This window comes from Acinonyx jubatus, chromosome A2, assembly GCF_027475565.1.
Source record: "Acinonyx jubatus isolate Ajub_Pintada_27869175 chromosome A2, VMU_Ajub_asm_v1.0, whole genome shotgun sequence".
Taxonomy (NCBI): Eukaryota; Metazoa; Chordata; class Mammalia; order Carnivora; family Felidae; genus Acinonyx; species Acinonyx jubatus.
The window spans coordinates 160216010-160242084 of record NC_069383.1 but is presented as its reverse complement, the minus strand read 5'-3'; the positions used below and the strand labels follow the sequence as shown (position 1 = coordinate 160242084).

The following is a 26075-nucleotide window of genomic DNA, read 5'->3' as shown; positions in this document are numbered from 1 at the left end:
CCAGTCCTTTGGCTTTGCCCTGGATTGGGCACCTACTGTGTGTTTCTGGCCAATAATCGCTTTTTCTTTCATTCGTTTCCCTCTCTCACCAAACACTGGGAGTGTCGGTCACCCGGAGACCCAGGGAGGACCCACATCTCATCACCCCTGATCCCCCCGGACTCCTGAGGGGACCCACATTCTGGGAATGTGACCTAGGGTGCATGTCTGCCCGTGCAGTGGTGAGGATGGGCGGGCACAGAGGCTCCAGAATCCTCAAGCTGTGCATCTTAGGCGCGAACGGAGTCATTTCCGACCATGCGGCCGGTGGCCTCCACGGCAGGGCGGCCACTGAACGGCTCCAGCTGGGAATGCAGCCCCCTCAAGACAAACCTCCCGCGTCCTCCTACACCCTCGCTACTCTGGGACATCACCTAGGGTGTCTAGGAATCTGAGGCTCCACCACAGACCTGGGGCAGAACCTGCACTTTAATGGGGTCTCAGGGTGACCCGTGGGCACATTAGAATCCCCCTCGGAGTGTTTAAGAAACCCCCAGGTGCAGGCCAATTAAGTCAGAATCTCCAGGAGCTTCCTTCCATCTTTCTGTAAAAGCCATTCCCGTGTATTGCCAAACAGAATCAGGGCTCTGCACTCTCCCGGGAGGGATCTTCTCCCCTGGTCTGCGCGCCTGACCCTAACAAGCGCTGGCTTTGCCCCTCCCTTCACCCCCTCTTCACTGGTCTCCCCGCTGTCTCCATTTTCTTCCCACCCTCTTCTGGACACCTAGGGTGTCCTCAGACTCCCTCCCTCCCCAGCAGGCAAGGCCCTATGTACTAGCCACCCCCCCCCCCCCCAATCTGCCATCTGGGCTGGGCCCCCTGTCCACCACGGTGTCCATGGCCCATGTGACAGACAGCTGCCCCTACAATAGGGAAGTCCTGCTCAGAGCTGAGGATCCGTGGGGAAGTGTGGAAATGAGGCAGGCGGATGAGGCAACAAGAGCCGGCAGAAGGACCTCCCTCATCACGCTCCCCCAACTCCTTGGTCTCCCGGCCCAGAGCTGACCATGCCCCTTACCCACAGAGAACTCGCCCTCCCGAGGAGTCCTCCCTGGAGACCAGAAGTCAGCCAGCCCCCAGAACTACAGAGAGTCAAGAAACTAGTGACCGTGTTGGGCATGTGCTGACGGCCGATGCCCAAAGCCATGGAGAGACAGCAGCAGGCGGGACGGGAACTCAAATGCCAGGCAGGATCTGGGGGCAGGCAGAGGCTGTCTCCGCCTCCTTTCCTTCCTCCTCTGTCCTCCCCACCCCGCCATCAGCCCCCACCCCCGTGGGGCCCGTGGAGCAGAAGCCACAGTCACTTCCTGAAGGCAGCGGCCCAGCTCAGATCCCACTCGCCCTGTGGCCCATCACCCGCCTGTAGCCATGGTGAGTGAACCCCCAACCCTAGGAGAGCCGCCCCCCCCCCCCCCGCCACTGGCCACAGGCAAGGGGTGCTGTGGTTGGAGACTGGAGGGCATATTCCAAGAGGTGAGTGGTAGAGGGGCTAGGAAAGCCACCCAGGTAAACAGCAATGACCACCGCAGAGGCCCAGAGGCGGGAAGCAGCCGGGACCCACTGCTGGGACAGCTGGGGCTCCAAGGGGCCTATGGCCCAGGCTGAGGTTTCGACTTTAACAGGAGGAACAGGTCAGCATGAAAAGCAGCCTGGTAACAGGAGACCAGCGTGAACACAGGGGCTTCCTACGGGTGACAAAGTGGGTCACGTACCCACTGCCCACCCTGCACCCCAGCAGTCACCCAAGTTATGACCCGCTGATCCTGATTTCTCTGGTCCTGTGGGTCACCCAGGGAATCCTTGGCCCCACCCTCCCGGAGGGGGGCTTTAATAGAGGTACTTCAGGCCCCGGGCGGGAGTCACTACCTTTCCTCGTTCTTGGGATAGGGAAAGTGAGGCACAGACAAGAGAGCAAAGTCCACACGGTTCTGCCCTGCCCCCACCCCCACTCCCCAATCTCCTAGGCCCCGGGTGAAGCCAGGATTGGGGGCCTGCAGCAGGGCCACCTCTGGTCAGAGCCGGCCTGGCCTGTCCGCCTGTGTCTGTCTGTGACAGAGGGTACAGGGCCGGTCAGACTAGGTGTGCCAAGGTGCACGTGCCTGTGCTGCCGCTTGGGCCTGCCTGCCGGTCAACTGTGAGTGCCCTGACCGTCAGCAAAGGGTGTGTGGGACCGTGACCCTCAGCCCACATCTGCCGCCGGGCCTCTGTGTGTCTTTCTCCACGAGGCTTATGACAGACTGGACGTGGCTGAGTATACGCCTTTGTGTGTGTATATTTATTTCTGCTGAGCCCCCACAGTGTGCCAGGCACTGGAAGGAGAGCAACGAGTGAGCCAAGTCCCTGACCTGCCACGGGGTCTGGGGAGGGTAGAGCAAACAAAAAAACAGAACAGTCAGGGCACATTTATGAAACAGTGGCAAATAAACTCTGTGATACCTTGCAGCAAGTACTAAAAGTAAAATGCAGGTCAGGGGGATGCGGAGGACTGGGAGGGGAAGGGGGGAATCGATTTTTTTAAAATATGGGTGGTCTAGGAGGAAGGCCTCTCTAATAAGGAAACATCAGAGATGTGGTGCCCGGGTGGCTCAGTCGGCTGAGCATCCAACCTCGTCTGGTTCGTGAGTTTGAGCCGCGCGTCGGGCTCTCTGCTGTCGGCACACAGCCTGCTTCAGATCCTCTGTCCCACTCTCTCTCTCTGCCTTTCTCTCTCAAAAATAAACATTTTTTAAAGAAAGAAGAGAAATTATCACGAGCAGAGAGCTGGAGGTGGAAGAGGCGAGAAGCAGGCCATGGGGAGAAGTGTCACGGGCAAGGGGCAGGACAAAGGCCCAAGACACCGGGGGACGGGAGGGGGGAGGGCGAGGGGGACGAGGAGGTGGCCAGGCGAGGAAGGGTCCAGGTAGGGGAGGCCAATGGATGGTTCAGGGCCTTCATGAGGTCTTTGACTTTTACCATGGGGAAACAAAGGAACATTGCTGGATTCTGAGCAGAGGGGATTCCTCCGGTTGCTGTGGGGGCAGGGCCTGGCCAGAGATGAGATGGGGGGGGGGGGGGGCAGGAGACCCAGGAGGAGGGCCTGGGTTCCTCCAGCCCGCATGACCAGTGGTACAGGCAGTGACAAGTGGCTGCATTCTGGATGTATTCTGAAATCAAAACAGAAGTTACTAGGAACGGGGTATCTCAAGGACACCTGCAAGGCACCACCAACCGAGGGGGGACTGGGGGAGCAGCAGGAGCCTGGGTCCTGATGGGGGTGAGCCTGGGGGCACATATGCAGTGCCTAAGGGGTCAGGGCTCCGGGGAGCCTGGAGACAAATGTGGGAGTCCTCAGCCAACACTGGAGAGAGCCAAGGACACAGTCAGGGGAAGAGAAGTCGGCGGAGAGTCCCTGCCTGACTCTGGCTCCATGTTCCTTAGGGGAGCCATCAGGACTTCCGGAGCCTTCAAGCAAAGTTCCAGGCCTCTCAGCTCGAGACCAGCGAACTCCCCAAAAAACCCCTGAAGCCTGAGTTCCACAAACCCCTAAAGAAGCTTCCAACAGCTGAGCTAAGCGAGCACCCCAAAAAGCCCCCGCAGCCCGAGTTCAATGCCGTGCCCAGGAAGCCTTCGCAGCCCAGTTTCGCTGATCTGCCCAGGAAGCCCTCCAAACCCGAGTTCAGTGAACCCTCCAAGAAGTTCCCGCAGCTCGGGGCCCCTCAAAAGGCCTTGCCCCCCCCAGAGCCCAAATCCAGCGCCTTCCCCAAAAAGCTACAGCAGCCTGAGCCCAACGAGGCCACCCCAGACCCCTCACAGCCCAACTTCAGTACCCTCCCCAAGAAGCCCCCGCAGCCTCAGGTCGGTGAGCTCCTTAAGAAGTGCCTGCCGCAGCCTGAGTCCAGTGAGGTCCCTCAGACACCCCCCTGGAAGGTTGAGACTGGTGAGCCCCACCCCCACCCCTCAAAGCCTGACTTCAGTACCCTCCCCAAGAAGCCCCCACAGCCTGAGTTCGGTGGGCACCCCAGAAAGCCCCCGCAGCCTCAGGTCGGTGAGCTCCCTAAGAAGTGCCTGCCGCAGCCTGAGTTCAGTGAGGTCCCTCAGAAACCCCCTTGGAAGGTGGAGACTAGTGAGCCCCACCCCCACCCCTCAAAGCCTGACTTCAGTACCCTCCCCAAGAAGCCCCCACAGCCTGAGTTCAGTGGGCACCCCAGAAAGCCCCCGCAGCCTCAGGTCGGTGAGCTCCCTAAGAAGTGCCTGCCGCAGCCTGAGTTCAGTGAGGTCCCTCAGACACCCCCCTGGAAGGCTGAGTCCAGTGAGCCCCACCCCCACCCATCACAGCCTGACTTCAGTACATTTCCCAAGAAGATCCCAGCCCCTCAGCTGAGCGACCTCCCCAAGAAGCTCCTGCACCCTGATTTTGGAGACCTCACCAGGAGGTCCTCAGAGCCGGAAGTCAGTGTGGTTCCCAAGAGGCCACGGCAGTCCGAATTCAAAGCACCTCCCAAGAAGCCCCTGCAGCCCGAGCCGGGGGGCCTCCCCAGGGTGGCCTCAGAGCCTGAGTTTGGCCTACTCCCCAGCAAGTTCCTGCAGCCTGAGTGCCAGCGGCCCCCCCGCAAGTTCTCACAGCCCGAGCCCAGTGCTCTGCCCAAGAAGCGCCCGCATGCCGAGTTCTTTGGTGATCTTCCCAGAAAGCCCCCTCTCCCTGGCTCTGTTTCGGAGAGCTCGCTCCCCACTGCTGTCGCGGGCCCCGGCCCCAGGCTCCCACTCAGTCTCACTCACAGTGGACGGTCGAGGCTGGGCCTCAAACAGGGCCACCCGCCCCGGCGGAGGCCTCTGCCCCCTGCCAGCAGCCTGGGACCCCCTCCAGCCAAGCCCCCGCTGCCCCCAGGCCCCAGGGACGTTCAGAGCTTCCGGAGAGCCGCAGCTGCAGCCACAGGTGGGTCCACAGGTGGGTCGCGGCGTCCCAGGCAGAAAGCAGGGGAGAGGCTCCCGCCAGGGCCCGCCTCCCTCCCGCTCTCCTCCCCCCCACAGCTCTGAGGAGGGCTCGTTCCGCTGCTGCCATCCACTTCCAGGAGCAACAGACGAAAGACATCCCGCAGTGAGTGTGGGGGGCAAGCGGCCCTGGCACAGGCCCGAGGCCGCAAGAGGCCCTCATCTCAGGTATCTCTGCAGGGACCAGGATGAGGTCTACGAGCTGTATGACGACGTGGGGCCCACGGACCACTCCGGCCCCAGCGGCGAGGGCAGAGGTTTGTGGGTGGTGGGGCCGAGCCCTCAGCCAGACCCTCCGCCCGACCCTCCGCCCAGGCACCTGGGGACCATCCATCGCCAGGGCATCTTCTGCCGCGCTGCTGGCGTGAAGCCAAGTGACCACCCGTCTCCCCGGCAACACTGAGGGAGAAAGCAGAGAGCAGGAAAGGCCCTCCGGAAAGGTCTGACCAGCCTCTGGTGGGCGGAGCAGCCAGTGGGTATGGTGTGGCCAGGAGTGCGGCCCGGGGCGGTGGCAGAAGGGGCGAAAGAGCCGCGAACAAGGGCTTGGTGGTGTGTGAGCCACCAGGCGGGCGAGAGCGAGCCCACGACGCGGATGAGGCCCGCGTTTCGAGCCCAACGCCTGGGTGCAGAGCCAAGGCACCCTGAGCTGGGGACAAGGGGTCAGGTTCCACACAGACCTGTTGTGTCGGAGGTGCTTGCGGGACTCGGGCCTGAACTCGGGCACGGGCTGGAGACGGAGACCCCTGAGCCTGTGGTCCTCGATACTCTGTGCTCCGGGGTCCGAAAGGTCCCCTTTTCTCCCTTCTCCCAAGTCTCTGCTCCGAGAGAGCAGGAGGACGGTGGAGCCGACCCAACGTGTCCAGTCCACTGCAGGGTCAATGCCTTCACCAATTTCGAGTGGGGGGAAAAAAAGCGGCTTCTGTGCAGGCACTCTACGTGCATGTCACTGACCCTGCACGACCTCCCGCCCACCCACCCCCCAAGGCCACATCATGCTCGTTTTACAGATGTGGAAGCCTGACCCAAGTAACCTGCCCCAGCTCATTGTCAGTACACGGGAGCCCAGGTCCTGTGGTCCCGGTTCCCCCGCCCCACCTTTGGAAGGGCTTCCTACAGGGCAATACTTTGTATTGGGGGTGCCTTTGGGATGCGCCCGCTTCCTCCCCACCAGCCCCCGCACCAGGCCTGCCTGCACTCCTCCTTCCCGAGCCCCTCCTGCTTCTCCTGGGCTTTCCTCAGGGGCTGCTTGCAACACCCCTCTGTTAGCAGAGCTTCCTGGCAGGGCCCCTCCTGCTTCCGCTCCAGTGAGCCTCCGGTGGCTGGGGTTTGGGGGCCGCTCTTCGGGACAGGGACATGGGGAGAGAGGGGGGTGACTCTGGTAACTGTCCAGCAGCCTTGCAGGCATGGCCCGCCCCCGTCCCCAGCCCCAAACCGGCCAGGCACATCCCCACCTCTGCTCACCATCCCTGCCAGTGGACAACTGTCTCTCCCCATTCCGGGTCAGTCGTTCTCTTTGCGATTCCAATCACATACACTTCCCAAATCTTTCCCTTCTCAGACACCGTCGGGGGGGGGGGGGGGGGGGGGCGGGACGACTCACTGCTAGTACCGATTGTTCCAAAGGCTACTTGGCCTTTCCAAGTCTAGCCTCCCACTCTGCCTCACTCTGGAGCGGTGGCGGCCCTCCTCCAGAGGTTCCTCGCACAGCAGGGGGCTTCCCTGGAAGGCGCTGGGGCCAGACCTAGGTGGTCCCAGGACCTGAAGGGGCCATCCTCAGAGCCCGCCTTACTTGTGTGGCCTGATTTGGGTCCCACTGCCAGGGAGCTTGGGCTACAGGTGTGCCAGGGGGGTAGGGGCCCCGGAGTGCCTCCGGGAGGAGTGGGAGCAGCGGGAGGGAGTGTCCTGGGTAAGACTATGGACGGCACCATCCGAGCACCAGGCCAAGGAGGCTGGAGTCTGAAGTGAAAAGGCGGGGGCTTCAGGTCCTGGATCCTTCACTCACTCAACTGGTGCTCACGAGGCTCTCGCTATAAGCCAAACCCTCAGTCGGCAGGCTCCTGCCTGGAAGGCTGGTAGTTTGCCAGGAAGTCAACCCTGACCTGGGAGACTCACAGTACAGTCTCAGCAGCAGCCAGGCCAGTCCAAGAACCCCACCCCACCAGCCCCTTCGCGGATGCCCACTTCATTTGCTCAAGGATACGCTTTCACCTTATGTTTGACCCAAATCCCATGACAATTCCCAGAAGCCAGCCTACCCTAGGAGACAGACATGAAATAGCCTCAAAAGCCCACAGACAAATCCTCCCTCTACCATTTACCAGCTGGATGACCCGGGAGCAGACCGCTTTACCCCTCTCTGAGCCCTGATTTCCCTCCTCAGCAAGCTGGGAATGACTGTATTGCCCGCTACGAGGAAGGCTGTCATGAGGGTTGGAAGCAGTTACTGTGGTGAACGATTTCAGCCTTGCCGATCATGCAGTCACAGTTACGAAAATGAAAGGCAATGCACTAGAACTCACAACCCAGGAAAAAGGCCTGGGGAGAAGATGGGCCGGTGGGCAGGGTGAGGGATGGGAGGGGACTGACGTCCTGAGAACTGACACAGGGAAGGCTCCGTTCCCAATCAAGCCACCAGGGTTGAAAGGGAGGCCTAGCCCAAGAGTCCCTGCCCTAACTCAGTGTTCTCCCCGCTCCCAGATGGGGTGCCATCTACCCAGCAACCCCCCAGGCCGCCACAAGACCCAGAACTCAGGTACCACAGGGCAAAGGGTGTGTGTAGAACGGGGTGGGGCCGAGGTCTGGGAGGTCAGGAAGGGGACGGGGGTGGGGTGGGGTGGGGGGGCACATCTTGCTCAGGACCCTCCAATTCCTCAGGAAGGAGAAGGCCCCCCAGCCACAGCAGTTGCCACCTGCAGACCTTAAGTCTCTGAAGCAGATCCGGAAGGCAGAGAAAGCCGAGAGGGAGTTCCGGAAGAAGTTCAAGGTGTGAACACCACAACTGTGAACAGGAGCCCTGGGAGATCTGGCACAGCCCTAGGTGACCAAAGCCCTGGGGTGACAGCACAAAACAAAAGCTCTAACTTCTCCCTCCCCAGTTTGAGGGGGAGATAGTGATTCAGACAAGGATGATGATCGATCCCAACGCCAAGACGCGTCGCGGGGGTGGCAAGTACCTGGGGATCCGGCGTGGGGAGATCCTAGAGGTGATCGAGTTCACCAACAAGGATGAGATGCTGTGCCGGGACACCAAGGGCAAATGTAAGTCAGGCCAGAAAGTCCTAGGGAAACGGGCCACCACCAGCGCCGGGAGCTCACCTATTCCACTCTTTTTGCAGATGGCTACGTGCCCAGAACCGCTCTACTGCCCCTGTGAGTACTGACTGGCCCTGGCTGGGGGTGGGGGGTAGGGGGCTGGTCAACGGGCCGAGGTGACCCTTACTGACCAAGCCGTACTTTCTGCCAGGGAAACGGAGGTGTATGACGATGTTGGCTTCTAGGGTATGTAGATGCTCTAGGTGGGCTGGAAGGGATCACGGTGCCTGGAAGGAGGTAACCCCTCCCACACCCCGTTTCCCCAAGGGGCTGCTATCTACTTGGGGGGGGGGGGGGCGGGTGGGCAATGGAAGTCACCCATCCTTCCTTGGCAGACCCTCTGGAGAGCCATCCATTCCCCAGGGGACAGTAAGGCCCACAGGTGTGGATACCCAGGACAACCTGCCCGCCCAGCCACCTGCTAAACCAGGAGCCTTGGATCCCAGCTTGGCAGTCACAGAACCATCCAGGCTGGTGCCTGACTGCATACATGAACCAATAAAGCTCCTATTTAAAGCGATCCCTGCTTCTTGTCTTTTCTTTCTCCCCTGACTGGCACCCAATGGAGACATGATCTCCTTGGGGGTCTGTGAAGTCGACCCCGTACCCCCACCGCCTCACCCATCAGGGATACACACCAGGAGAAGTGTGACGAGGAGGTGACAGCAAGGGTAGGACGCCACATCCAAACACGACAAGCAGTGGCTGCAGCTCCACGCGGGCTGCCAACAGCTGTCTAGCCCAAGTGGACCTATGTATGAGGTCACATCCTGGTGGACGGGGGAGGGGTGACCCAGTTCTGACAGAGCCCAGGTATCACGCTCCGCCTGAGCTGCTGCAGGACTAAACATGCTCAGAAACTCACACCCTGCCTGGTCTGTGGTAGCTAAGAAACGCTGCCTTGGACTGAACGTATATACCCCCCCCAACACACACAAGTTTCCACGTTGAAAGCCTAATGCCCAATGTGATGGTATTTGGGGGGTGAGTGGAATTGGTGTCTTTATAAAAGAGGAATGAGAAGCCTTCTGTCCCTTCCCACCATGTTGAGATTATAGCTACAAAGTGTCGTCTATGAACCACGATCAGGTACCCTCGCCAGACGTGGAATCTGCTAGTGTTTTGATCTTGGACTTCCCAGTCTCCAGGACTGTGGGAAATAAACGTCTGTGTTTAAGCCGCCCAGTTTATAGTACCTTTGTTATAGCGCCCGAAGTAGACTACGACAAAAGCCAAACTGGAAATGAGCCTGACACGATGTCTACGCCCCCAAGAGGAACTGTAAGCAAGGAGGGGGGATGGCGGCTTTCAGAACCACTAACATCCAAGTGCATGCCAGCACTGGAGAATCCAAGTCCGCTCAGTTTCCAGAGAGTTCTCCTGAAGTGGCCGAGGCCCATGTCCTCCCCCCATCGGCGTCCACACACAAAGCAAGGATGGGGATGCGACCCCCAGTGGCCAGAGCTCCAAGGGTAGAAGGAAGACTGGTTCTAGCTCCCCAAACCTCAGGTGGATGCCCCACAACACACACGCAAAAAGCAAGCGTCTTTTCAGGAACTGGTATTTATTATCAAAGTCATATTCGATGTCAACAAGATGCCACAACTACAAAAAAAATTGCGCACATTGCAATCTCAATGCAAACAGTCAAATGGAACCCCAGTCATTAAAAAAGTAATTCAAATTACCCCAAAAAGCAACTGAATTTTTTAAACATCTTTATACATCCAGCCAACAAATTAAAATGGTTAACAAGAAAAAATACAAATTCAGAGGTCTGGTATCGATGTTTAAAAAAGGCAACTGCTTAAGCATTTCTATCAATTCGAACATCAATCTCTCGGCCACTCAGCTTCATCCCATTCATCATCCGGCAGGCTCTCTCAGCCACCTCTGGCGACTCAAACTTAACCACACCGCACCCCTTGGACTTCCCGTTCTCCATCTTGATGTCGGCATACAGCACGTGGCCTGGGCACAGGGAGGGAAGAAGAGACCACAACTCATCAGGCAAACCCAGAGCTCAGACTCAGTCTGGGCTCCACTCAGTCCAGATCACCTGTTGGATTTCGGTGGACAGAGTCAAAAGGGAGAGCGGCCCTGGCACACAAATGCTCAGAACGCAGCAGCCGGAACCCAGAGACGATGGCCCTCAAGCCACGTTGCCATTCTTCTGCCAAAGGACAATAATCGGACCGGCCCGTGACAAGACCTCCTGGCAGCTTCACACGCGCATACCCTTACGCTCGAGAGAGTTAAAGGGGGGGGGGGGGGGGCCGTGGGCAGCCAACTTTATAGGTGAATTTTGCAGAGGCCTGGGCTTCAAGACCCCACACCACATTTGCAAGGCCATCATGATACAATGGACACTCTGTACTGTTCAGATATAAGCTGCATCCTAATTAGGAAGTGGGTTTCACATATTTATTCAAGCACTGATTAAGCATCCAGGTATGTGTCAAGCACCATGAAACAAGTCTGTAGGGGGAAGAACAAAGGACAGGACCGTGCAGCTTGTGCTAAGGGACCCACGTTTCTAGAGCCATTAACTCAGCCTGAGGGAAGGTCAACATCTCCAGGGCTTCTCAGCAGAAAGTTCTGAAAGACCTTCACCAGAAAGAAGACTCTTGCCATCACAGCTCAAAATGAAGCACTTCTGAAAAATGGCACTTGCAACTCAGGGTCCAGGGACAGGAAGGAGAAAGGAGAGAAAGAGGAGGGGCTAAGTTGCAAAGGGGCTGGTGAGTTTCTCTTTTGGCAGCCGGGTACCTCCGGGCCTCTCAGGCCGGAGAGCAGCATGATCCAGTCTGGCTTTTCAGACTGCCTACTGTACAATGTAGAAACTGAGGAGTGGGGAGAGGGCACGAGGGCGTGCTATGGCTCAACAGCTGCCCCAAGAGAAGAACCAGGAGCAGCAGCAAAGTGGTGCAATCTGAGCCAACACTGAAACAGGAAATGAGTAAAGACGCTGAGGAAGCCTTGACCCAGCAAACCGCCCGGACTCCTGGCTTAGGCCTGGGGCTCCCACTTGACAGGGTTAAAAAAACAGAGGTGATGTGAGTGAGGGGCAGGGGTTCACCCGGTGACAACTTCACTTCCTTTTGGCCACAAAGCGAACCAAATGGGTGGCCTGGTGTGCCGGGAGACCAGAGCCCCTAGGCCTCATTCACACACACACACACACACACACACACACACACACACACACACACACTCACCCCTGGGAACTCCTGGGCAAGTGCTCTCTGAGGCATGAACCAACAGTGCTGTGGTAGAAAGCAACCTCATCTCAGATCAGTATTTGTTTTATTCAGCTTTGTCACTTAGAAGTCATGTGACTTTGGGAACGTGACTGCCTGACTCATCTGTAAAACGGGGACATCACCTCCTTTCAAAAACCATAGAAGAATGAGGTTGACATGAGAACACAGGTGAGAAGTGTGTGACACATAAAAGGAAACCCAACAGCTGGCTCGACTATCTGCACGGGCAGAAAAATGGCAAGTCCCATCAGTCGCGAGTCATGGCAAGTGGCAGTGAAGACCAGGATGGGAGCTTTGCTTCACCCCTCAAATGCATCACTAACAAGCTAAGACTTCAGAAGCCACAACACACGGAAGCACCTAGAAAGCCTTTTCTCAAACACTTACCACATTCGTTGAATTTGTCTTTTAGCATCTTCCATGTAAAATCAAATGGGAGCTAAAGGGAAAAGGAGAAACTGATGAGTGACACAACCAAATCCTAACACCCTAAATGCATAAACCTCAGGGTCTCTTGGGGGCGGGGGAGTGGTTCTTGTTGCACCAACAAACATCTCAAACTGAGACGATCAGCAGAGAACAAAACAAGCCTGCCTGGAATGAGGTTCTAAACCAGCACACCAAGTACACTTCCTTGTTCAACGTGCAGAAAATGCAGTCGCCTATGGTGAGCGGCCCACAGACCACTCGACAGTAGCTGAAGGTGGTCAATCTGGTAGGAAGAGAATTTAGATACAGTCCTTTATCCCTCGGTCTGCCACGCCCAGGTGGCAAGGGAATCAAGCCAAGGGAATCAAGCAGCTAGGGTTCCTGAGCTCACGGTCGGTTCCACCCAGCAGTCCGAGAAGCCCCGGCTCCAGCTGCACACATACCGCGTGCTCTTACGTTCTGCCCTGATCCTACCAGCACCAAACTCTGGGGACAGTGGCAAGGTGGCCTTCTGCGCTGCTACTCCGCTCCCCTCCTGGGGGCACCCCCCTGACTTCGACCCGCCCCCTCCCCCTCTGTGCGTACCACCACCAAGAATCTGCCCAAGAGCCACTTACATTTCTCACAAATATCTGGCAGGCCTTCCTGGCCACCCCAGGAGCATGGCCTCCAGCTCCGCCAAAGGAACCTGCGAAGCTTCCTCCAAAGTTGCCTCGCTCCATCTCGATGGCGCGGTCAAAGCTGGCACCGCCACCGCCACCCATGGCCAGGCCCATGCGCTCAATGCCAGCGCCTAGGGCCGGACCCATGGCAGGACCCATGCGCTCCAGGCTGTTGGCGCCCATGCGCTCCAGGCCCATGCGCTCGAGACTGTTGGCGCCCATTCGCTCCAGGCCCATGCGCTCCAGGTTGTTGGCGCCCATGCGCTCCAGGCCGGTGGCCATGCGATCCATCACAGGGCCCATGCGCTCCAGGCCAGCCCCCATGCCTGCGGGCACCATGCGCTCCATGCTGAGGCCCATGCGCTCGATGGCAGGGCCCATCCGCTCCACACCAGAGCCCATGCGCTCAATGGTCTGGCCCACGCGGTCGATGGGCGCAGCCATGCGCTCGAGGCCAAAGCCCATGCCGGCACCCATGCGCTCCACTCCGGAGCCGATGCGCTCCATGGTCTGGCCCATGCGCTCGATGCTGGAGGCCATGTGGTCGAGGCCCAGTGGGCCCATACGCTCGATGCCCGAGCCCATGCGCTCAACTGAGCCCATGCGGTCCATGACCAGGCCCATGCGCTCAATTTCGGAGCCCACGCGATCCATGCCATGGCCCAGGCCTGCGCCCATGCGCTCCATGCCGGCACCCCCAATGCGGTCAATGCCAGGGCCCATCCTCTCGATCCCAGGGACACTGCCTCCACCTCCACCTGAAACAAGGACACAAAACACAGGCAAATATCAGGGACTTGCACACTATGTGCACCACCACGCCAGAAAGGTGACCTGGGTACAGAGACCGGGGCACTCCACAAACTCAACCACAGTTCAGGAATTAAGTCCCACGACAATTTATCATGAGACACCCCTCAAATGTGGACAACTGTTAAGGCAGGGTAGCGAGGACACCATTCTTCCTATTTCTGTGCCACAGCTGAAATTTCCATAATAAAATTTAAAAAGGGAAAAAAATCCACCCTGGAGCACCTGTGTCAAAAAATGTTCTCCACGTTACTTCGGAAGTTCTAGAACTCGTAAACTAGCTCTGTGAGCCACGGTGGTCAACTTCAGAGAACCTGAGCTCTTCCCACCACCAGACACTGAGAAATGCTCTCAAGGGAGGAAGCTCCAAACCCCCCACCCAGTCAGCCAGTGTAATGGATTTACTTGAATTGTATGGGACAATTCAAATCCCTCACAACCTTTATCCTCTCCCAGCTCATCCCTCTCTCAGATGCATGCTGGTGGCCAGTCTGGCTGAACTTCCTTAGCACCTCTAGGCATAAAGAAGCTAGTATACGGCCACATAATTACTAAGAGATAAAGAAAACAAACACCACTAGAGATCCTCTATGCCTAGACGAACAGACAGCCACTTCCGGGGAACCTTACTCTGTGAGGAAAACCACTGAATGACTTGTGTGTAACTACTCTGCTGGCTTTCAAGGAAAGAAGTCGATGGCACCGCAGAGTGGATTCTACAAACAGCCTCAGATCAGTTCTCAGTGCCATGGTTCAGCTGGACACATGCTGGCAGGTCCCTGCCAGCAGGACCCTGTGACGGCTGATAACTCTTGGACAAGGAGGGTCTGGCTCCACCACCAAGGCCACTGCCCACCACTTTTCCACATGCAGAGCCTAAGGATCCCCCCTCACCTCACCACCACCAGCACCACCTGCCTGTGACGAAGGGCAGCTGAGCCCACAGCCAGCCCATCACTGATCCGAGCAGCCCGGTGCAACATGTAAATCAAGAGGAAACTCGGTTTCTGTAAGTGAGTCTCTAACGGACAGAGTGACCTCGCGTCACTCCACTTCTCCATGCCCGTTTCCTTAGTAGCACTTAATAACAGCACACCGAGGGGCAAAACATAAACACGGTTTTACAAATATTGACTTCCAAAGCAGAAATTTCTTAGGAACTATTTTTTTTTTAAAAGTAAGATAACTGGAAAGGGTAGGCAGCACGCTCAAGAGGATCAGAAATCAGGCTGACTCCCCGGATGCCAACAGTAGCAGAGAACTAGGAAAAAACGGTGCCCACGTGGAGTTCTAGAATCAGCACACCACAGAAATAACCAGCAAGTGGAGTAACCAAGGAAATGTCAAAACACTCAGAGCCATGGGTGGGGGAAATCAAGCTGAAAAAGTACATTTAGTTTTAACTACCCACTAAAAAAAAGCACATTAGTGGAAGCATATATTCCAAAATGTTTACAATACTCATCACAGGGCAGCGCAATTGCAGAGATTTACTTTCTTTATAATTTTTTGAATCTTAGTAAGAGTACATATAAATACTTCAGTAATTATTTGTTAGGTATGGAAGCAGTAGGCTTTTGTAATTAAGTATTTACTTTTAGGAATTTGTAATTTTATAGTATTTAAAACCCCCAAATTACACGGACATTATAACGACAATGGCCAATGCTTACATAACACTTAGTAGGTACACTTTTCTATGCATTAATTCATTTACTCTGCACAACAACCCTATGAGGTAGGTACCATTATATTCCCATTTTACAGTATGGAAAACAGAGGTTCAGTAACTTGCCAAATGTCACACAGCTAGGAAGAGACAGAGCTGGTTCCCACCCAGGCAGTCTATTTTAGAGCCCGTGCTTTTCACCACTACACTCTACTATCCCCGTTAATAACAGCCTATTCTAAAAATCAAAACATCAAAACTAAGCGTTTCCTACCTCCTCCCTGCTTTGCAATGATCTCTCCTCTCTTCAGTGCATTACTTAGGATTTCTAAGGAAATCAGGAAGAAAAAAAAATTAGCCAAATTTCTCTATGGTAACAGAAACTTGTTTATTACAGATTCCAGAGTAAGAATATTACTAGTTTAAAAATAAAACAAGGGACAGGGGAAGGGGTTAAGAAATACACACACAGAGACAAGATCATTTTACTGGAAAACTGTTAAGTCCTTGATGATGGGTCATGATATTAGGATCCCATGTAGCTCCAGAGTCTGAGGCCCAGTTGGCAACACCATCTGGGAATGCGTCCAGCGGAGCTAAGGAAGACCAGTGTGCACCAATGAACTGAAAGTAAGGAAGTCAGAGCAAGAATGGGGCGAGCAGCAGTTTTCTCAAGCAGTCCAGACCCTCCGCGCTCACATTGAAGCCTGCGCTCATCCTCCCAGATCCAACCAACACCTCACGGTTGTCCTTTAGAGCAAACTAAAGCTGTAGTTACTTACACTCGCTGCCCAAACCCTGAAACGCAGCAGCAACCGCCCGCAGCACTGAAGCGTGACCTCATTGAGTCGTGCAGGGACTCCAGCAAGCTGAGCCCACCAGCCCCACCTGGAAGGAGCTGGGGGTGATGCTGACTAAAGTGACAAAGCTTCAGGAAAATAAAACCCCCAACACATCCAAAACTCATCCAACACCTCATCCAAAGGAGAAAACACTGTCGCCTGCTTGCCAACAATTCATCCGAACCTTTGAAGTCTGTCTGCACATCTCATTTTAGGCCCATGACCGCAGAGAGTAACCCTGAGCCCACAGCTGTTTCTGGTGCTACCTGCTAAAGGAAGGACATAGGGAAGCACACACCTCCAGCCTGCGAGCACAGGGCTCACTTATTCCTCCGTGACACCTGTGATCCTGCTCAGCATACCCAGGCCTAGGTTCACCTTCCTAAAACGGCACTTAGATCAAACTATTCCTGCACACATCCTTCACCATCAGCCCACCACTGATTTAAAGAGAAAGGACAAATTCTTTTCATGGGCAAAGACCTCCCTGTCCTATGACTTGAACCTGTTCTCCCCACCGCAGGTAGACCCTCACCTCCAAACCTCTGCATCGGATGCTGTCAGCCCTCTTTATCTGCCAGCACGCCCTCTACCTATGCTGAACCCTCTCAGACACCCAGCCCCTCCAGCTTAAACCACATCTCCTGCACTCATCTTTTTGTATTCCTGCTTGGATCCCATACTCTCTGAACAGAGCACTTCTAACAACCACCGAGAGCAGTGCTTTTTCAAATCTTAACACAGAGAGAAAACGATCACCTTTGGGTGGTGCTCACATGGCTGCCAAGGGCCCAGGAACCAACATTTCCACTGGCACCCCCACTAGGCCTCTTCTACCGGAGGGGCCTCTGGTGCTGCCCTGAGCCACCAGGCATCACCTCCACAGCTGCCATCACCTCCTTCGAGATCAAGAAACACACAACTATCTCCCTGTACCACCAAGTACAGTGGCCTGCAGAAACCAGGGCAAAGATCTACTGCCTTGATAGAAGGGACAATGAATGGGGAGGCCCTACAGAAAATACCACCAAAATGATTCCACTTGCGGGGGGGGGGGGGGGGGGAAATCAAGAACTGAATATAAAAAAAACAAAAAATCCTAGTCTGAAAACCCAACTTAAACTTATGTGGTACAAAGACGCTTTTACTAAAGTGGGTCTGACCACAAGGAGCAACAGAAATTCCAGAACAAAGCCCTCTGCTCCTGCCCCTGTCACTGTGCAAGGCCTCAGCATAGAGAGACAAGGGAGGGATGGCAAAGTAGCAGGAGACAGCAAGGCCTACAAGATGACACTTCTATTCAGGTCAGGACAGAAGACTCTCCTGCTGCCACGAGAAGTAACGACCTCACCAGATCCACCTCCCGCACCTCTGCGAGGAACGAGGTGAAGGCTGCCAGCCTCATCACGGAGGTGAGAGGCACCACAGAGGGGCAAAGGATTAAAGGCTCAGGGCAGGAACAAGTGCCTGTGGGAGCAAAGCCATGTGCCATCTTGTTCTTCTCACCTCAGTTTCCACAAATCGCTACTTGCAGCCAAAGGACTGTAAGTTTTCACATGTTTTTTAAACTACCCAGCCATTCTTGGGGAACCTGGGTGGCTCAGTCGGTTAAGTGTCCAACTTCAGCTCAGGTCATGATCTCGTGGTTGGTGAGTTCAAGCCCCGCATCGGGCTCTGTGCCGACAGCTCAGAGCCTGGAGCCTGTTTCAGATTCTGTGTCTCCCTCTCTCTCTGCCCCTCCCCCGCTCACGCTCTGTCTCTCTCTCTCTCTCTCTCTCTCAAAAATAAATGTCAAAAAAAAATTTTTTTTAATAAAAAAATAAGTAAAAACAAAACACCCGGCCATTCCATGACACAAAAAGCAAAGCCAGTCAGACAGTAAGAAACTTTTAACTGACCTAGTCGCATACAGATTATGAATTCATCCCCCAAATTCTACAAATTTGAAATAATCTAGAATAAAGTTATAGACAGTCATATCAAACATACAAAAAAAAAAAAAAGTAAATCGTCACTACCCGCCTGGTAAGACACAAGAAAGTCAGTCCTTCCAGCTACCTCACATGCGGGGAGGGAAAAAGAAATAGAAGTCTCCCCAAACTCAGAGTAAAAGGAAAACAGTTTCTAATAGTTCCTGGTTTCCATGGAGAACACAAACACAAAGAGGATGGGAGTCCCAGAGATAATCCACAGAAGAATCTTGTCTCACTGATGAACTGGATGATGAATCTTTCTACAGCCTTCATAAATTCTAAGAATACAACTAACACAAACAAGACAAAAAGGAGCTTAAAACCTCACACCTAACTCAACGGGTCCCCTAAAGACAGAGGCTGAGCCCTCTGCGGCAGCCACCTAGCAGCCTCACATCTGCACAGAATGAGAAGCAGGTAAAGATGGGGGAAGAGTGCGGACCGATGCTCCAACTCTGCTTGGACAGAAACAAACTTAACAGTGCAGAAATGGACAATCTCTTTGCATCATACTAACGAAGAACTAAGCTGACAGATTCTCAGAAACATCTAAACTCAAAACAGCAGGGAGGGGAGAGACACTCCGGGCAATGCAACCAAAACTGAAACGAAAGTTTCTCTGCACTTAGGCCCAATACTCCAGACCTTCCAGCACCAGAACACGTCTCTAGTTCCCTGAGGCCTCTTGTAAAGGCACCAGCAATCACACCACACCATCCGCCAACTAGAGCACCATGGCACCCTGGACAAGGGGACTCACATCCCGCTCGGCAGGGCCTCAGAAGCCACTACCGCACTAGACAGCCACTGCTGTGTAAATGCAGCAGCTTTAACTCCCTCGGCAAGCAAACACCTTATACCGATGCAGCCAAAGAAGCCATTTGAAAAGACTATAAAGGAAACTGGTGCTATTGATACGAATAAAAAATTCAAGGACCAAAAGCTTTTACCTAAGTCCAGAAAACAATGTTTTAAAAGACGACGGAAAGATAGCAGACTCTGCTTAAGAAAGAACCTCTGAGCTGAGCATGAGCCCCGCTCACGTGGGGCCTTCTTACCCAAGCCTCTGCCATGGGGCTGTCCAGAGCTTCGAAACATTCCCATCTTGTTTCTGGCAAAGTCTCTCTCAAATCCTCCACCCAAGCCACGCTCCATCTCTGTGGAAGAAATCATTACCCTAGGCCTTTCCAGGAATCCCTCTGTGCTTTAGACATGAATAAAACAAATTACAGGCACACAGCAGCCAGCACCAAGTCAGCACGCTTACTTTTTCTAGGAGAAACTATCACTCATCCCTTATTCCTTACAAAGGTCCCCTCACCTCAAGTGAGTCCCTTGCAAACCACCTACCTTCAATCCACCAAAGACTAACTGATGACTTTCATTACAGTCACACGGTGGCTACACCAAGCCACTACAGCAATGGGCTGCATCCACGCTGTGTCACAGGAAGCAGCAGCTACAGCTCTCAGTTACTTCCCAAGCACCCCGCCCCACCCACAGCGTTCCGGGGGGCGCCAGCAGTCCACGGAATCTGCCCAACAGCCTGCACACCTCTATCACCCTCCACCATCATGGCCCCTTTAACAAAGAAACTAAGGCTCAAATGACTTAGTAACCTGACCAAGGCCACCTGCCTGCTATGGGATGAGGCAAAGGCTGGAACCTATAAACCCAATGCAAAAACCCAAACTCTCCTAACACAAGCACATCCAAGGAGAATCCAGAAACATCCCTGCAGTATAACATGCCTTCTCCAGGATCAACTGTAGTGGTCTCCTCTACACAAGGACACTGGTAACTTCATTACTTTTTTCTACATTCACAGCAAGAGTTACGTTTTGCAATGCCTTAAAAAAAACAAAACAAACAAACAAAAAAAAACAGGGGCACCTGGGTGGCTCGGTTGGTTAAGCATTCGACTTCGGCTCAGGTCATAATCTCACAGTTCCTGAGTTCAAGCCCCGCATCGGGCTCTGTGCTGACAGCTCAGAGCCTGGAGCCTGCTTCGGATTCTGTGTCTCCCTCTCTCTCTCTGTCCTTCCCCTGCTCACTCTCTCTCAAAAAAGGAATAAATGTTAAAATAAAATAAAATAAATTTAAAATAAAACAAAGGTCTTGGGGCTCCTGGGTGGCTCAGTCAGTTAAGCATCCAACTCCAGGTTTCAGCTCAGGTCATGATCCCACAGTTCGTGAGATCGAGCCCTGCATCCAGCTCTGTGCTGACAGCATGGTGCCTGCTTAGGATTCTCCTCTCTCTCTCAAATAGATAAACGTTAAAAATTAAAAAAACAAAAACAAAAACAAAAAACCCAATTAATCTTGCTCCTTAGCAATCAGGCAAACAATCGCCTTCAATTGTGCAACTGCCAAAATTGGTTCCATGCAGCTCAAGCCCTTATACTTTCAATGAAATAAGTCTACTGAAGATGTGGAAGCAGGCTAGCACTATGAATTAGAAATGCCTCATTTAGCAACGGTAGACGTGCTATTCATAGTGTGAACAGACCCAACCGAAGGTCACAGGTTGGTGGCATGCCATCTGCTGAAAAGGTAACTAACTTGTGGGAGCTTGCATGTGGCAGGCATAGCAGAAGTCCCACACTGGCACCGTAACAGACAGAGCTCTGCTGCACTCCTTTAATCCCTATCATAAGGGCATGAAGACGGCAGCACTCTGCCCCCTGGAGATAAGGAAGTCATGTGCAGGCAGTAATAGGACAATGGCCTCAGAAGTCATCTTCCCAACTGTCAGCAGTCTCTGCAGTTCAGGGAACTCCCTGTGAATTCCAATGTAATCCCCCCCAAAATGGAAGTGTTTTCATTGTCAAATATTGCATCAAATCATTGTTTGGGATTTGGTTTTTTAATCTGTAATTCCTAAGCATCCATTCTATTAGGACTTGACCTCTACTTTGACTGATTAGAAATCAGAATCTCAGGGCCAGTCTGATATCAGCACCTGTGACCAGAACAGATGGATTATAGTCGCCAATTAAATATCAAACCCAAAACATCTTTATCAATTTCCCTCTGTGATTACGTTGACTCACTCAAATCCCAGAACACAGCTCAAGTGGAAGAAGTCCCTGTTCTCTGCTGTCGAGGAGGACATGGAAGGACTGAGTATCTGTATGTGAGAACATCTAAGAGCAGTGCATCTCAACACATCCTCCACTGTTGCTCCCCACGAGAATCTGCACTCGGAACCCTTTGATCACCAGGCTCAGAACTGTGGCTGCTGCCTTCCACCTGCCAGGTTACCAAGGACTTTGCCCACACAGCTCAGCACAGCCCCAGCTCACTTCCGTCCGTCCGCCTCTAAGTCACATCACTCCACTCCTCAGAGCAACAATCTTACCTCCTTCCTGCGGACTCATCTGTTTTGAGCAAACACTTTACCAAGCCAGACTCCTCCAACTCTTTTTATTAAAATTCCCATACACACTATGAACGATAGGCTGGCTTGAAAGCACCCTGCAAACTCAGGCCCTTGTCCCTTCATTCCTGACTCCTGGTGAGGACTTCCCTACATCTTTTTACCATTATCTAGAACAAGACAACCCCATGGAGAAGGACAGTTTTATGCATGGGAAATATCTTTCTTTCCAGTTTGATAGTTAGTAAGGTCCATCCTAGTAAGACTCTCAGTTGCTCTAACTCGATCTTCACATTACATGATACTGCAGGTCAGAAAAGAAACATTTACATGCAAATCTTCAATGACCTTCCTCAGGGAAGTTTATGTGTATAAGGGCAGCATCATCCCCACAGGTGGGGGTAAAAGAGTCCACCAACCCCTAGAGAATTTCAGAAAGACAGACTGTGGGGCTTCTCAAGGCACACTCTGCAGGCCCACTGAGGAGGGGCTGACGCCCACGCGGAAGGCAGTTCTGAAGGGCAGGCTCCGCCAGATACCGGGACCCATCTCCCAATATCACTAGCCATGTGACCTTAGGCAAGTCACTCTCCGGGCCTCAGTTTCTGATGAAATGGTGATAAAAGTACCTACGGATCATGTGGTTCTTGCAAGGACTGAACAAAACACACGGTTACAATGGTAACTAATACCACTGAATTTCTGTTAAGGGGTCGAAAGGGATAGTAGGTCTGAAATACACCAAAATTCTCACTACGGAAATGCTGAGCTAAATCACTGTCTCTGCTCACAACTCCAAGTTCTCAGAGCAGATGCTCATGAACTGACGCAGTCCAGCACTCCAGGAGAGAGATGAACTTGATCAAAAACTCCAAAGAAACTAAAACTAATCCCTCACACTTGAAGATGATTTTAAAGTATGCAAAACATAACCACAAACGTGTCTACAGGATGCCTGCTAGTGCTGGAGGCAATAAAAAAGCTCTAGAATTTTCTGGGTAATTACTGGGGAGATTCAGAATACAGTTCAGTGGCTAAGGGGATTAACACTTACCTACCAGCAAGTCTAGCTTCGGAAATACAAACTTATGATTTCAAATAAGGCAATTCAAAGACACTGGATTCGTCAAGAAAAGTGGAAGGGGAAAATCTTATTCACTGAAAATGGGTGTGCTGCCTCACAGTCGCCCAGGAGACAACAACCAGCAGAGGGCAGGTGCACACAGGAAGGAAACCCAAGTCTTACCATTTATTCTGCCCATGTTCATCCCAGAGCCAAATCGACCCATGTTTTCCATACCGCCACCAAAAGGTCCCTCCATTCCTGCAAGAGATATCCACATTTGAGCACCATCCCAATGAGACCGCTTACACTCATCAGGAAAAGAAAGATGTTTTCGTGAGTTTCACTTTGGGTGTTTTCTGCCAGGAGCTTCCTTACCAAGCGTAAGGACTTTGGGGGAAAAAATGCTAGTGCCCTTGCCTGGAAACCACCATCTTCAAAACGCTGATCTGATCCACCCCCTCAACAGACAAGTAAAAAGAGGCCCAGAGAGATGGAGTGATTTGCCCAAGGTCACAGAGCTAGTTAGTGAGAAAGCCAGACCCAAAGCCAAGATACCCACTAGGAAAGACTGACAGGTAAAATTAATTTCTAGACTCAAACTTTCAGAAAACCGAAAGTGAGAATTCATGCAAGGCTTCAGGAAAAAGAAAGAGGAAAGGTGAGAGAAAACCATACCTAAAAGTGATTACATTTGTACTTCATTTTAAATCTCTTACCTCCCATTTTATTTATGCCAAATCCTATGCCTTCCATTCCCATTCCTTAAAAAGAAAAAGTCAATGCAAACTAAAATTATGTCAAAGTAGTAAGTAACGTTTGAACTTAAAATTCCAAACCATCAAATGAACAAAAAATATCCCTGATTAGGAGTATATTTTGGTTGTCAAGGAAAAGGGGGAAGCGGCCCTACCATCTCCCCTGCAACACTATCACCTTCCAACAAACGTTAGCCTTTAACAAAATAATCACGTGACTCAAAACTCTGTAGGGTCCACATACAGTTTTAACAACTACCCAAATCAGACCACGTTAAACATGATATATAACTAACCAGGTACAAAGTGGAGAGCACTTTTTTATAAGCTTATTTTAGGGAACATAAGTAGATTAAAAAACCCCTTTCAAAGATAAAATTCTCTAAATAAAAAGCAGTTCCTAAAAACACCAGACTTTCTTCTTAGGTGTTAGGGGAGTGGCCATCAGACTGGTAGGGCCAGCTGAGGTGATGGCCGAGGGTGCTGAGGTCAGCCCAGAGTTTAATCTGGGAGGGAGACAAGGGATATGCAGAACTGACAGAAGTGGAGTGAAGGGGCATCCAGGCTGCAATTCAAAGGATTTCAAGAAAGACAGCCGTTAAGCCTGTGGTCACAAAAATGAAATCGTTCTTAATAGTATATAAACACCTCATTGCACAGAATGAAAATGCTGAACAGCAAAATTTAAAGTATATTCTCCACAAAGTTTTTATTCATTAGCTATTTATCATCTTGAACAAAGACAACACTCAACACTATGTCTTTGTGGCCTGTGACAGCTATGCTGTCATGCAATGAGGCCCTCCTGTGCTTTTTTGTATCCGCCAATGCCCCCACCTCTACGAGCCATTATCACCATCAGGCAAGAGCCTAAGGGTGTCTGGGTAACAGACTGCAGCAGTGCTGTAGTCCCACGGTCAGGGGATCTACAGTGTGTCACTAACTGATAATGTGACCTTGAGCAAGACCAACTCTCTGGCCTGCCTCCTTTTATCGAATAGGGAATAGCGTAACTACCTCAGCTCAGAAGGTCATGCAAGGACAAAATGCAAAAGTATAACTTTAGAAAAGAGGATTCAATTCAGTAAAAACACAAAATACTGCTTTTATCAAAATGAATGAGAGAGGAGTAAGGAAGAAATTCTGCCCCAATTAAATCTTTATTCCATTTGAAGCACTCAACATCCAATTATCCCAATAATTTGAAAAACTAACTTCCCCAGAAATCTCCAAAGCACACTGTAGTTCTCACCTGCGGGTCCTATGTTTCCCATGCCAATGCCTTTATTCAGGTGATTGGCATCGATCGGCTGTCCTCCTGGGCCCAACCCCATGCCAATACCACCAAGCCCATCTGAAAGGAAAAGAGAAAGTCGGAAGTGTAGATTCCACTTAGAAAACCATGACCTTCCAAAGCAAAAAGAGTCTTTGTTTATACTGTGTTGTAAATGTCACACTCCATTCCAATCCACCCACCTCCAAGAGCAAGCCCAGGGCTCTTGGGAGCTATCCCTTTCAAGGCGTAACTTTTCATATGCAATTGCAGATTAGAGTTTGTGCTATGTATAAAACAAAAGCAACTGGAAATTACAGAGAATTATGAACAACTCAAATGTAAGAATCACAGACACTTATTCATTTCCCCAAATCTCAAATTGAGAAATGTTTAATTAAAACAGGCAATTAAGGGGACACCTGGGTGGCTCAGTCAGTTAAGCGTCTGACTTTTAGCTCAGGTCATAATCCCACGGTTTTTGAGTTTGAGCCCCAAATCAGGCTCTCTGCTGTCAGCATGGAGCCCGCTTCAGATCCTCTGTCTCCCCTTCTCTCTGTCCCTCCCCCTCTCATGCTCTCTCTCAAAAATAAACATTTTTTAAAAGGTTAAAAAGGAGGGGCGCCTGGGTGGCTCAGCCGGTTAAGCATCCAACTCTTGGTTTCAGCTCAGGTCTTGGTCTCAACATTTCAGGGGTTCGAGCCCTGCATCAGGCTCCGTGCTGACAGTGCAGAGCCTGCTTGGGATTCTCTCCCTCCCTCTCTGCCTGTCCCCTGCTTGCTCTCTCCCAAAATGAATAAACTTAAACAAACAAATAAATAAGGCAATTAAGGACATCGGGTGGCCAGCAGTGCAAATGTGCCCAATCACCACCTCACAACCTGGTAGCCCAAAGGACTTTCCCCAAGAAAAAACAATGGAATAAACCAGCGAGTTAATACACTGGGCATACACTATTCTGACTCTACAGGTGGTTGTAGCAACAATGAAACTACTGTTCTCTTCTGCCCAGAAAGCTTCCTAACCTGTGGATCAATACCCAGTCCACTCTCAACTCCATGCCCACACACACAAGCAGGGATGTAAGAATACAGGCTGGTCTCAAAAGAGCGAACAAGACCAGACAGTGCAAGACACTTGCGATGCTCTGAGCGACGCTGGCCTGACGCTTAAACCAAGACCAGGTTTTAAATGGTAACCAAGTTCATTAAAAGTAATAATAATACCTTAAAAAGAACCTTGATGCCAGTTCCCAGATATTTAATCTGTTTTAACAGACTAGTGTTTTTAAATTGCATAGAAACAGCAAGCGAGAGATCACCAAGGTTACTTCCTCCCTAAGGCACTGAAGATTTTGAAGTCAACCCTCTGAAATGTGCTGGGAGACCAAGAGTCATGGATAATGGGCTCCCTGGGGCCCAATGTGTGCCAGCCAAGGCTCTCAAACAGCCCTCATCCCACTTCCTCTAGGCACAAACATCAGTAAGAGCCATCACTCTGATCCTGAGTGATCATGGCAAGTGACCACATTGATTAGGGCAAGGATATGTGGTACTTCTCTAAAAAATATTAAATTTTCGGGGCGCCTGGGTGGCTCAGTCGGTTAAGCAGCTGACTTCGGCTCAGGTCATGATC

The 26075-nt window shown here is 52.4% G+C and overlaps 2 protein-coding genes across 13 annotated transcripts in view; one reads left to right on the top strand and one right to left on the bottom strand.

Annotated features, from left to right (window-relative positions):
- The first annotated feature begins 931 nt into the window (after positions 1 to 931).
- On the top strand, positions 932 to 9494 carry PRAM1 (PML-RARA regulated adaptor molecule 1). 2 transcript variants are annotated; one of them, XM_027050255.2, is made up of 10 exons: positions 932 to 1410; positions 3457 to 4951; positions 5047 to 5113; positions 5188 to 5264; positions 7705 to 7759; positions 7882 to 7990; positions 8103 to 8265; positions 8343 to 8376; positions 8471 to 8505; positions 8655 to 9494. In XM_027050255.2, exons 1-9 carry the CDS (start codon positions 1408 to 1410, stop codon positions 8502 to 8504), a joined length of 2037 nt encoding a protein of 678 aa, XP_026906056.2. In that variant the 5' UTR covers positions 932 to 1407; the 3' UTR covers position 8505; positions 8655 to 9494. The 2 variants fall into 2 exon arrangements, 1 of the variants encoding a protein (XP_026906056.2); XR_003417348.2 differs by having other exon boundaries at positions 934 to 1410; positions 8471 to 8556.
- Positions 9495 to 9864: 370 nt separating this feature from the next.
- The window catches only part of HNRNPM (heterogeneous nuclear ribonucleoprotein M), a 297965-nt gene continuing 281754 nt past the window's right edge, over positions 9865 to 26075 (bottom strand). For 3 of the 11 annotated variants that reach the window (XM_053219976.1, XM_015067495.3, XM_053219971.1), the window contains 8 exons: positions 24420 to 24521; positions 23129 to 23173; positions 22593 to 22670; positions 19026 to 19124; positions 15427 to 15480; positions 12629 to 13431; positions 11970 to 12021; positions 9865 to 10290 (listed from right to left, as the gene is read on the bottom strand). In XM_053219976.1, the coding sequence (XP_053075951.1) occupies positions 10127 to 10290; positions 11970 to 12021; positions 12629 to 13431; positions 15427 to 15480; positions 19026 to 19124; positions 22593 to 22670; positions 23129 to 23173; positions 24420 to 24521 (1397 nt within the window). In that variant the 3' untranslated portion in view covers positions 9865 to 10126. The remainder of the gene's footprint in view (positions 10291 to 11969; positions 12022 to 12628; positions 13432 to 15426; positions 15481 to 19025; positions 19125 to 22592; positions 22671 to 23128; positions 23174 to 24419; positions 24522 to 26075) is intronic. The other 8 variants (XM_053219977.1, XM_027050246.2, XM_027050253.2 and 5 more) reach the window with 5 other exon arrangements.

What these genes read in the sequence shown, in the direction of transcription:
- PRAM1 (XM_027050255.2), top strand. An exon ending in AGCCGCAGCTGCAGCCACAG is followed by an intron (nt 4,952 to 5,046) that starts GTGGGTCCACAG and finishes TCCCCCCCACAG; the next exon opens with CTCTGAGGAGGGCTCGTTCC. An exon ending in CAGACGAAAGACATCCCGCA is followed by an intron (nt 5,114 to 5,187) that starts GTGAGTGTGGGG and finishes GTATCTCTGCAG; the next exon opens with GGACCAGGATGAGGTCTACG.